Source organism: Ipomoea triloba, chromosome 10 (assembly GCF_003576645.1).
Source record: "Ipomoea triloba cultivar NCNSP0323 chromosome 10, ASM357664v1".
NCBI lineage: Eukaryota > Viridiplantae > Streptophyta > Magnoliopsida > Solanales > Convolvulaceae > Ipomoea > Ipomoea triloba.
This window is the reverse complement of record NC_044925.1, coordinates 13,327,324-13,340,155: the sequence shown is the minus strand read 5'-3', so window position 1 is coordinate 13,340,155 and position 12,832 is coordinate 13,327,324. Positions and strand designations below refer to the sequence as shown.

The following is a 12,832-nucleotide window of genomic DNA, read 5'->3' as shown; positions in this document are numbered from 1 at the left end:
CAAATCGAAACTAATGTTTGACAACCTTAACAGTTGCACTCATATAATTATATATTTCATATATTATGGCACATAATATAAACAAAAATAATTATCAATAATAATTGGCACAATCATGTATGGTATATATAATGATATTGTATGGTCGGTACTAATGTCGACTAACATGATAAATTTCTTCTATCAATTTGGCCCTCCTAACCCAGACTTTCTGGCGCCACCCCTGGACACAATTGTTCGCAAAGTGATCTAGAAACAAAAAAAGATAATGGACAATAATTACATGTAAGGTTAGAGAAATCCTAGGTATCAGTATTCGTTGGCCACTACATGTCACTTGACCACAAGGTCATTGACCATTATCTCATATTTAATTCCTATATATCTTAATTTTTATTGATTGTTTGTTTGTTATTTGCTTTTTACTAGGTTGTACCCTTGTAGCTTAATTTACTTTCCTTCCTTCTATTTACTAGTAATTATTAATAAATAAATAAATTTGAACATTACTAAAGTAATTCTATTATGATAATATCTTTTTATCATTTATAAACTCAAGGTTTTACTTAGAAATATGTATAATATATATATATAGGATTGGATTGAAGGTAAGAAGGTTGAATACTAATGTTAACAATTCACTCAAGAAAACATCTCTTAATTTACAACACTATGTTATTTATTTTCGTTGTTGCACTTTCTAAAATTTTGCTTGTATAATATTGTAGTCTATTACTTATTTGGTATTCAATAATATCCGTTGGATACAACAATATAATATAACCCTCTCTCCACTAAATTACTAGCCGACTAGTATGCTTGCGTGTGACTACTTTTGAGGGCACTCAATACCTAGAGTCATGCAATATAGTGCCAATTTAAAGGCAAAGATAGAATTTGTTCACGAAGACAAGCTTGTCTTACAATATTCAATATGTAATTTTTGAGAACTATTTTAAAAGCATTACATTCAAAGAAAAGATGTCTAATTGCATGCAATATAGTGCCGATTTAAAGGCAAAGATAGAGTTTGTCCATGAACACAAACTTATCTTACAATATTCAATATGTAGTTTTTGAAAACTATTTTAAAAGCATTACATTCAAAGAAAAGATGTCTATAATTATTATAATTATTATAGCACCAAATTGAACCAAAAAGTCAAGCCCAGCCGTAAGAGTAATTTGTACCAAGTATGACTATCGACCTTCAATCTCTGTAATTGTGACCTCATTAAGAGAGCAAGGTTTTGAATTATTAGCAACATCACCATACTTTAAGCCAATGATGGCAGAGAAACCAGGCTGCTTAGGAATGGGTAAGATTGTTGATTCATTACCAAGCATGGATACCACATCTGTCATAGTTGGTCTATCCGTTGCACTATCTTGAACACATAGCAAACCTACTTGGATATATCTTGTCGCTTCAATGACTGAAATCATTTTGTCCATTGTTTGATCTATTAGATCTGAAATTTTTCCTTCAATCCACAAATCCCAAGCCTAATGATTGAAATAAATTAAAATAGTGACATTTGAAATAAAAGAATCATAGAAATAAATTAATTTTTTTGTCTACAATTTATGTTTAGAGTATGTAATACTTACGTAACCAAGTAAATTTGAAACACGATCTGGATTGTAGAAACCGTTGTTTCTCTTTCCACTTACAATCTCCATTATCATGACTCCAAAGCTAAAAACATCTGATTTCTCCGAGAAGCAACCATCCATGACATATTCCGGAGACATGTAACCACTGTTTTACCATTAAATTGTTCTACAAGTTACATAATAGAAAAATATATAATAGAAGAGATATTTGAAACATGACTTACTAGGTCCCAATAATGCTTTTTGTGTTTGCTCGAGAATCACTATCTTTAAATATTCTGGCAGTTGCAAAATCAGAAATTTTGGGATGCATGTGAACGTCTAACAATATGTTACTTGTTTTTAAATCTCTATGTATAATCCTTAGTCTTGAATATTTGTGGAGGTACAAAAGCCCTTGAGCGATCCCACTAATTATGGATGTACGCTTTCCCCAATCAAGACAAACTTTCTTTCTTGCATATGTGTAAAATGGTGTCATGCATTCTTAAATGGATCGGAGCCAAACAAGAGAAATATAGGATGAATAATAGAAACAAATAAAGCAAACTAACCAAAAAGAATTGAATCCAAACTTTTATTTGGGAGGTACTCATATATTAATATCCTTTCATCTCCTTGAATGCAACAACCCATAAGTCTAACAAGATTCCTATGTTGCAATTTGGAGATCAATAGAACTTCATTTTTGAATTGCTCAACTCCGTGTCCAGACATTTTTGAGAGCCGCTTTGCTGCGATTTCTTGACCATTGGCTAATATTCCCTGAATACAACTTATCGATCTTAATTAACAACAAAGACATCTACTCTCTTCATCTCATTTTGTATGTCTTGTTTAATTAATGAGATTTAAGTGAACGTAATTATGATTCAATTTTTAATAATAGTAATAATAATAATAATAATAATAATAATAATAATAATAAATTCAATGTTAGTTAATGAAATTTATATATTTGAAAGGAGAAATGATGGTTTTAGTCCATCAATAATGTTTAAATTATTATTCTATACAATTTTTTTCCCTTTAATTTTTTTGAAAAAGTCGCTCTTTCAATCCATTACTTATAAATATTAAAGATTTATTTTAATTTGTTAAAATATTAAAGATTTATTTTAATTTGTTAAATTATTAGAGGACAAATTGGTTATTTAATATTTGTAACATCTCAATGTGTTGGTCAAAAAGAAAGTCTGAAACCAAAGTCTTTTGTTTTTTTGCTTTTTGTTTTTTGTTTTTTTCTTTTTTAGTCTTTGTTGACTATGATTCACTCTACATTATTCTTGACAGTTTGTGAAGTGTTTGGTCCCTTTTATTAAAAAAATCACTTTTCAATTCCTTTAATCTTCATTATCTGTTGTTCAATTAAAAAGAATGTACAAATCAATATATTTTCTTTTATTTCTTAAAAAATTAAAAAAAAATGTCTCTCGTTAATTAACACACCAGAGGAAGTACAAGGTTAAAGTGAGGCCCTGATGAAGGATTTCGGTCTTAATTATTAAAGTAATTATGTATAAGGATTTTGAATAGTAGCAAGGCAATATCATAACGCATTGCTCGTCTAAAAATAGTCAACAAATAAAAAATATTAATGAGTTGTCATTAAACGAATACAACAAATAATATTAAATTCTTATATTAAATGAGTTGGATTCATATGCACATTTGTGGATTAAATTGATATAAAACGCACCTAAAAAATCACAAGTACATAACATCTTTTTATTAGCATGATGACAATTGGAAGACCTCCAAGAATTTAGCTACTTAATTACCATTTAATAATATTAGAGGAGAAATTGAAGATTTTACAAAATGATGAATTTGTCCTCTAATAATTTGGCAAATCAAAATAAATTTTTAATGTTTATAAGTAACGGATTAAAAGAGTCACTTTCAACATAACTAAAGGGAAAACGTTGTATGGAACAATAATTTATGAATTGAGTCTACAATTTAAGCATAATTGATGGATTAAAACCGTCATTTTCCCTATTTGAAAACTACATATAAAATGCTCTTTGATATGTCATGAGATATCCTATTATTTGTGCTCATTTATGCTTGCTTTTTATTAAAATGTTATGTAAAGGAATGTAGAAGAGTGCTTAATTTGGTGTATTTTGTTTGATGGAAGGAATGATTGAGCAATGAGCAAACAAGCATGAAAAAAATGCTAATCTTGAGAGAAAACGGGACTATAAAGCACAAGGAAAACAAGCGAGGGCACACCGGGGACCGAAGGAGTAAAAGAATGGCGTGGAGGTCAACTAGAAGAACTCACGCTGACACTCACACCGTGAGTGTCAGCGTGACTCCTCAGTATGGTTTCTAATCAGGGAGTCACCCTAAGACTCACACCGTGAGTCTCAGCGTGAGTATGTTGATCAGAAACTAATCATTGAGACTCACTCTGACACTCACACCGTGACACTCTTTAGGTTAGCTTTCAAACACTCTATGAACCCTTACTTAACCCCTCATTACTTAAACTCCAATTAAGCCATTCCTAGAGGACGACACTCACTAATCAAACCACTAAAAATACAACTTTCAAATGGCGCCGTTGTCGGGGAATGACATCGATTTTTGAGTAAAGAATCCATTTGGGTTAACATGGGACATCATTCAAGTTAGAGAGTCTAACCACCATCATTTACTTGTTATTTTTGCAATTTACTTTGTTTGTTTTTGAAGTTTTTGGATACTTGAATTATTACTAGTCTCACAAGCAACTACTTCTAGTTGCAAAACACTATCATGTCTTTGTGATTGTAGGTTGATCCTCTATGATGTATTCTCGAGCAAGATATCAACAAGGGGATTACTTTGAAGACCAAGAAGGATATAAACAACCAAGGGGAGGCTACAATGCTCATCTTTCTAACCCCTATGGTTTTGAAGATGATGAGGCCTATAGAGCACAATATCATCCAAGAGAGCCACCACTAAGGACACATGATGATGAGGCATATGATGAGTATGATGATCCACCACGAAGGTAATCATCAAGAGCTCAATATGATGATAGGGAATATGGTAATTACCACTACTCAAGGAGAGCTCTACCACCATTTCAAAGAAGATCCTTATATGATGACCCACTGGAGAGCTATCAAAGGTCTTATTATGATCATGATTATGAGCATTCAAGGATGGCCCAACCACTATGGAGAGAGATTTCTTATGATTATTCTAGGGAATATCAATCACCTAGGTATTACGAGGATGATTATAAGGAGGGATATCATGATCAAAGAGACGACTATTATGAGCATCGGGGAGATAGAAGGAGTGCATCTCATAAAAGCTACAGTTCTTAATCTTACCCCTCTAGCCACTATGATGAGGATGAGGACTACTTTCCACAAAGAAAAGCCACTAATTCTCAATCCTACCCACCCCAAACCTATTTTCCACAACCTTACACTCAAAACACACCTCTACCCAAAAAGAAATTCATTGATGAGCACATGTATAAACATTGGTTGGAACCCAGACCAAGAGATCAAAATGAACCCTACAAAAATATTGAGGAACATATGTTTGAGGATATGAACTTAGAAGTGATTTGTCACGCCTGTAAAGGCCCTCACTATAGGTATCATTGCCATAAGTACCTTTATTGTAATAAATGTAAGGCAAAGTTCTCATGTGAATGTAGGGACAAGTACCAGAGGGATGAAGTTGAACAAGGGTGCAATGCCAAGTCGCAAGGAAAATATGAGATTGAGTGAGGAAACTTGGGCATTGGCGAGGCGTTTGGGAATTAACATTGTGCCGGATGATAGCATGGAGGAGAATATTAGAGTGACTCCAAGTGTTTATCAAAGTGGGTACGTAGGAAACAAGTGAGCTTCAAAGTGCCCCTAGAGGAGATCATTGAAGATGTAAGGGATAGTGAGCTAGAGATCCCCGTTAGTGAAGATTTGCAAGGCCAAAAAAAGGAAAATCAAGATGGGGGGATATAGAAATGAATTTGAAGAAGAGGAGGATGAGGAGGTAGTGTTGGATGATGAAGAACATCATGGTGATACCTTTGAACCATCATATGGTTACACTTGATTCTAGTTGTGGTGTCACTACTCTTGGTAATAATGGTGCTAAATCATGGGGTTATATGTGTGATGAGGAAATTACTTGTGATGATGATTGTGTTGGTTCTTGTGTTGAGAATATTGATGAAGTTGTGGAGGATGAAGTGGAAGTGAAAGGAGATGCCCTAGAGGAAGAAGAGCTTGAAGAAGATGCTAAGGACAAAGAAGAAAATATTGAAAATAAGAATGTGTTGTTTGAGGAAGTTCATTGCATAATCATGGAAGAGGGGAAAGAGAGTGAAGAAGAGAGAGGTAAAGAAATGACAAGATATGAAAATTTTGAAGAGGAAATGAAAGAAGAAAATGAACAAGATGTAGAGAAAAAGAAGAGGGAGTATGAGAGTATATTCTTTGAAGTAGACCAAGTCAATCCTTTGAAGAGAATATGCTAGTATTGAGCTTAAGAGAATTTCTCAATGCTCGACATTTGAGAACATACCTTGAGAAGAAAGTGCAAAGAGAGAAGGGAGTCTTCTTCAAGCCATCTTGGATAGATTGTTCTTTATTATTTGTGATTCTTTTGTTCTTCTTTAAATATTTTTATTTAAATCTTTCACTATATTTCTTTCTTTGCTTGTCACTTCTTATTTTCTTGATAGGGATTCTTGGAGAGAGAAAGAGAGAATTATCACAAGCTTGAATGCTAAAAACCGCTAGTACACACAAATTTCTTTATTTCTTGAGGGAGTATTTCTATCCTTTCTTTTATACTTTCAAATGTGTTATTATTGTGTTTGGGAAGGATATCTTTAATGTGCTTATGTGAAGCTCTTTTCAAATTAAAACTATGTGTCTTACCTTTCCCCTTATGTGCTTTGGTTTCAATTTTCCATCCATTGTACGTTAAATTGTGTCTTTACATCGAGGACGATGTAAACCTTTAAGTGTGGGGAGGTTTGAGATTGTTGTGAGTACCGTGTGCTTTCTTTGTGATCATATTCTTGTAAAGATTGGGTAAATAGGTTGTACATTTGAACTCAGTTAATTTGTGTGTTGTTGTTCCTTTTACCTTGCATCTATTGTGAAAGGAGTGCTATAGGTTCAATTGGCTGAAACTTTTTGGAAATCGCCTCTTACACCATTGTGAGGTGTGCATAGGGCCCAAGTAGGATTATATTCATTTGCATGCCTGTTTGAGGTTCAATCTACCACTTTTACGGACCTTGGTCAAGGATCTCTCGAAATGGGAGTGTACACGGAAAGGATTGTGGAATGTAAGGTGGTAAGACCTGGAAATGAACTTTTTCAGTGTGGCACAAGGAAAAAGGTGAGATTTTCTTTTGGTGAAATGTGTGATTCCCTACTCACAATGAAAAAGGCATGAGGGGATACAAAAAGAGTCAATAGAAAAAGCTAAAAAAGACTTTAAGCTATCCTTAATTGAGAGGGAAAAACATGAGGTGAGCCATCTCGTAGGATTCGGGCAACTATTGCACATACTTCAAAAAAGCGTAGAGCTATACGTGAAGGCAGTTGACTTGATGGGATATCCTAGAGGTGATTAGAAAAAAGAGATTCTCACACTAAGCCAAAACGCGTGGAGCGGCTTGTGTCACACTAGTACACTTATCTAAATGGGTCGTTGCGGCCGAATGTGGCAAAGATTGGAAAGCCCGTGCGCATCATTCCCATTAGTGGGATCGGCTTGGTAGGCCCATGGAGGTTGTGGATTGAATCATTCTGTTGTTTGTGGATAAGTGTGTTGAGAGGTTTCCCATGAAAAAAAAAACAAAAAAACAAAAAAAAAAACAAACAAACAAACAAAATATTTGAGTGATCTCATGGTTTTTAGTTTCCTTAAACTTTGAGCCAATTGAGTGTGTAACACTCTTTCACAATATTTCCCGGGTAGAAGGAAGACCAATATGTTCTTGACTTCTTGTACATCACCTGTTTGCACAATCATTTATGATGAGTGCATTTGGCATTCCTATTTGCGGTTGCTTAGATTTTGTCTTGCTTGAGGGCAAGCAAGGTCTAAGTGTGGGGAGATTTGATATGTCATGAAACAGCCTATTATTTGTGCTCATTTATGCTTGCTTTTTATTAAAATATTATGTAAAGGAATGTGGAATAGTGTTTAATTTGGTGTATTTTGTTTGATGGAAGGAATGATCGAGCAATGAGCAAACAAGCACGAAAAGATGCTAATCTTGAGAGAAAATGGGACTTTAAAGCACAAGGAAAACACCCGAGGGCACACCGGGGACCGAAGGAGTAAAAGAATGGCGTGGAGGTCAACTAGAAGAACTCACGCTGACAATCACACCGTGAGTGTCAGCGTGAGTCCTTAGCATGGTTTCTGATTAGGGAGTCACGCTAAGACTCACGCTGACACTCACACCGTGAGTCTCAGCGTGAGTTTGAATAATCAGTTTCTGATCGTTGAGACTCACGGTGGGACTCACACCGTGAGTCTCACTGTGACTCCCTGTCCTGAAACCCTTCAAAGAGGCGCGAACTACCAACTATAAATACCTCTTGATGGTTATTTTCTGAGGACCTTTGAATGTTTGGACTCTCCCTTTAGTTTTTCTCTCTAGGAAACTTTAGAAAACACTTCCCATACTTGTAATCTACCATATTTTAGAAGATTTAGAGGAAGAATTTCAACATTCAACTTCAATTTCCAGATTATTCCTTGCAATTAAATCATAAAGTTAAGTTTTCTATTCTATATCTTTGCATTTATATTTCTTAAAGTTTTGAATTATATGTTTATTACTTCAATCTTGCTTTACATTCCAAATATGAATAGTTAAACATATTTAGGGTTTGAATTGAATTCCTTGAATATGAATCCGAATATGAATTAAATTGCATAAATTAGGTTTTGTATTGTCTTAATTTTGAACTTGGCTATGAATTGAGTGGAATTGATTTGACTCTTCATAATTATGGCCAAATTATGCAAGAGATATTTGGAATTGGTGTTACACCTATGAGAATAGGGCTACACCATAGCCATACCTCTCATATTTCTTACTCACCTTTGAGAAAAGAGAGTTTGAAGGAAATAAGCATACAAAGTGTTTGTTAAATTGCCTCTTCTAGCCAAGTTGCCATGAGAATGGGACTTAGGATTAGTTGATAGTCCAAGTGATCACGAGAGTGACATTGGCACTTAAACCATTTCCCCATGTTCATCATCTAGACTTGCATAACTTAAACTTTAGACATAAACATGATTTTATTCAAGGATGTTTGGTTCAAATCTCTATTTCATTTATTATCTTTTAATTCTCTTATTTGTTTTCGTTATTGATTTCTTGAACATGCAACACTCCAATCTCTTTAGATTAGCTTTCAAACACTCTATGAACCCGTGCTTAACCCCTCATTACTTAAACTCCAATTAAGTCATTCCTAAAGGACGACACTCACTAATCAAACCACTAAAAATACAACTTTCACTCTTAAACATAGAAAATTGAATTAAAAAATTATAAAGAAAATAATTAAAGAAATGAAAAGTTGAATCCACTAAAATGCGACCGAGGAAGCAATCTGTGAAGGTTATCTTTATCCCAGCAAGTGAACCCCTTTCAAGATAATGTGGAAGGTAATGTGATTTTTTTTTTTTGTTAGCTTATGTGACTTGCAAACTTGCTATAATTGCAATTGACTTTTATTTTTATTTTTTGGCTAAAGTGCCATCTAGCACCATGAACTATATCCAATTATTCATGCCGCACCCTGAACTTTCATATCGTATATATCGAGCCGCAAAGCAAAATAAAAAATTCACCTAAAACTTTTAGCAGGTTTTCAGGTCTTCTTGCTGACATGTCATCTGATGTGGCATTTCTCTTAACCTTATGTTGTCCATGTAAGCGTTTATATATTTAAAATTTAAAGAAAAAAACAAAATTATTATATTAAAATAACCAGAATTTTATTCTCTTTATTTTTATAATGTATACTTTTCAATTTTGCAATTCCAATGTTTCAATTTTTTTTTCAGAATTTATATTTTTTGGCTAATTTATTGTTTAGTATTTTTTCAATTTTCCAAATTTATAGAAATGCTAATTTTTTTGTTTGTATTTTTTGTTTTTTTTTTTAAAATTTTTTTTTTAATATGTAAATGCTTACATGGACAACATAAGGTTAAAAGAAATGCCACATCACTTGAAAACCTGCGCCATATCAGCAGGAAGACCTGGAAACCTGCTAAAAGTTCTAGGTGAATTTTTTATTTTGGTTTGGGGCTCGATATATACGATATGAAAGTTCAGGGTGCGGCATGAATAATTGGATATAGTTCATGGTGCTAGATGACACTTTAGCCTTATTTTTTTTTAGTTTTTATTTGTTATTTTATTATTATAGTTATAGTAATAATATAAAAGACAAGTGAGACTATTTTTTGAAGTGTTAGAGTATTACAGAGATGTAGACAAAATAGTAGAGAATTTACAAATTTAATGATGTGGAAGTGAAATATACTTTTGAAAGTGAAAGAGTATTGTAGGATAAGGATAGCGATATCGTCTACTATTGCATTTAATTAGATACTGGGGTGTTTTAGCATTTAATTCTATCTGATCTATTATTCACTGGAATACTGTAAGTTAACCATAGTGGGGCAAAAGGTGTTTAAAAAAAGGAGAAATGTCATCATATTCATGAGACTAAATGTAGAAATAACTTTATTGAAATTCTTAGAATGAATGGACTTTTTTTCCCTTAAATTAAAGTTGAAATTTCTAGCTATGTTAGTTAACAATTTGGGTGGAAAGATTAAATCAAAAGTGTCAAAATTTTAGTCTCGTATAAAAATGAAAAAAAATAAAAATAAAGAACTAAAAATGAAAATACTACTACATACACACAAGGGCAAATTAAAGGTGAACAAATTAAAATTCACTTCCAAATACATCATTTTCTGGCCTAAAGTGTGAAAACAACGTAACAAAAATATGTGAGTATAGGTCATACCTTGTATACAGGACCAAATCCTCCTTGACCAAGCTTATTTTCTTGAGAAAAATAATTTGTTGCAAGCTCTATGCTTTTAAAATCAAAGAAGGGTAACTCCTCATCGTGACCAGCAAGTTGTTGCATGGATGGCACAATTGGGGCTGTGTCAACACTTATAGCTGATTAGGCGGGCTATAGGTAGAGTTAAGAAATGATATGAATTGATAAATTGATGATATTAAAAGAAAAGTGCACCTATGAAGCAGCAGGTGCAACATTTTCTTGAATACCAAACTAGGAAAATTATCAGGGCGAGGGTGACAGCAGGGAGTATTAGTGTAAGAGCAACTATAGTAGTTGTGGTTCTCATCGTGTGGTGTGACATATTCCTTGTCAAAGCAGCAGCATGAGGAGCAGAAAGGCGATTTGGAGGAGAATGGATTTGATTTGCTTGAGATAGTTCAATGCCAATTGAATTGAAGCAATTGAGTGAGTATGTATTAGCTTAATTAGGTTGATAACAAATGAAAGTTATGATGGAGAAATCTAATTAAGGAAATTAAAATTGAAGCTGGGAGGAAGTAAAAAGGCTGGACGGCCTATCTACCTGCATATCGAAGGTAAAGAGTGTCGCCGTGAGACGCATAGTGGTATTTAGTGGAAGACGAAAATTTGCAGCCTGTTCCATCAGATTCTTCGAGTGTAGCATAGGCGGTGTAAGAACAATTTTTTATGCACATTTCTTTGCAGTCACCAATATTTAACGTGGTGTTCAATGACACTCGTTCCCATAAATTCCATTCGATGAAACCAGTAGTTGAATTGAACATGTCTCCCGCACTACAATTAGATTGTTTAGGTGATCTTAGGCACCCCTCGTTATCATTACTATCACAGTCAATGTATGATGTTATCATTGTGTATTTTTTGTCTTGAACAAATTCTGTAATTGCCCCAGTTGCATAAATTCTGATAACGGTTGAACCCGCATAAAAATTCCCATCCCAAGCAAAATAGCTTTCATTGTGGTTAGAGAAATACCTGAATGGAAAAAATCGACTTGAAGAAATGGAAAATTGTTTCCATTCCAAACCCCACTGTGCCAATAAACAACCCCTCTTCGCATGGCAACTAGCTGCTTGGTATTGTTTGGATCAACACACAATCTAAAAGCACCCGGAGAAGGATTCTCCTCACTTGTCCAAGAAGTCAAACAACGCTGCTGTTGAGGAGTTTTCTTTAGCCCAAACCACCCCAATTTCATCCCTGGCATCCAAGTATTACCAGTGGAGTGATCAAAACTTTGCCACAACGTACGACCCCCACCCCGCAACACTAAGTTGCCGGTGTCAAGTAGAGTTGCTGTTGTGTTCATGACAAATGGATATTGTTGATCATCGTTTACAACCAATTCTTGATCAACATCGTCAGATATCAACAACCGGCCATCTCTTTTCATTATTAAATCTGAAATATAAGACCAAGTTTCAGTTTCACCTAGCCAAGCAACCCAAATTGTTGTTTCTTCAGAAGTGGATGTGACTGCATAACTAGCCCACTCTATACTCAAAAAGCAGCTAATAGCAGAGCTAAAGCCAGAGCCGGGTCGCTTCATGAATTTTAACTTGAAGAGTTTATTTGATGACTCCAAGTAATCGTCATCAGTCGGTAATAAGAATTCTCCAGGTGCAAGTGTATTTTTAGCACTAACACCAGATTGCAACAAGCCATGCCAGATGAATAAGCAACAAACAATTGCAACCACTAAACTATCATACAATATTATCCTACCCATTCCTATCATATGCATCACCCCTATGGCTTGGAGTGTATATATATATATATATATAGAGTTAATTACCGATTTGGTCCCTCGACTATTGGGATTTCACCACTTTGGTCCTCGACAATTTTTCTTGTCCAATTAAGTCATCGACTTTGAAACAATTAACCAATTTGGTCCTCCTATTTATTTTACCATTTGATATCCGTTAAATCGAGACCAAATTGGTAATTTCACTATAGTCAAGGGACCATTTCAGTCAAAATTAATTACCGAAATGGTCCCTTGACTATTTAGATTTCACCAAATTGGTCCTGATTTAACTGTTGTTTAACACCAAAATAAACGGAGGACCAAATTGGTTAAATTTTTTCAAAGTCAAAGACTGAATTGGACAAGAAAAATT

At 34.1% G+C, this 12,832-nt stretch overlaps 1 protein-coding gene across 1 annotated transcript; it reads right to left on the bottom strand.

Moving 5' to 3' along the window:
• Positions 1-1,200: 1,200 nt before the first annotated feature.
• Positions 1,201-12,438, bottom strand: LOC116033163 (receptor-like serine/threonine-protein kinase SD1-7). Its single transcript, XM_031275921.1, has 7 exons — positions 11,685-12,438; positions 11,251-11,586; positions 10,662-10,822; positions 2,172-2,382; positions 1,842-2,079; positions 1,612-1,762; positions 1,201-1,506 (listed from the first exon to the last, which is right to left on the bottom strand). Exons 1-7 carry the CDS (start codon positions 12,436-12,438, stop codon positions 1,201-1,203), a joined length of 2,157 nt encoding a protein of 718 aa, XP_031131781.1.
• Between the last annotated feature and the right edge of the window lie 394 nt (positions 12,439-12,832).

Bases quoted from the DNA above. Each gene is read 5' to 3' on its own strand.
- LOC116033163 (XM_031275921.1), bottom strand. From the start codon at position 12,438: ATGGGTAGGATAATATTGTATGATAGTTTAGTGGTTGCAATTGTTTGT. The intron at 2,080-2,171 runs GTTAGTTTGCTT...CATTTTACACAT, and splicing joins TTTGGATTCAATTCTTTTTG to ATGCAAGAAAGAAAGTTTGT. The intron at 1,507-1,611 runs GTAAGTATTACA...TTCAATCATTAG, and splicing joins TTTCAAATTTACTTGGTTAC to GCTTGGGATTTGTGGATTGA.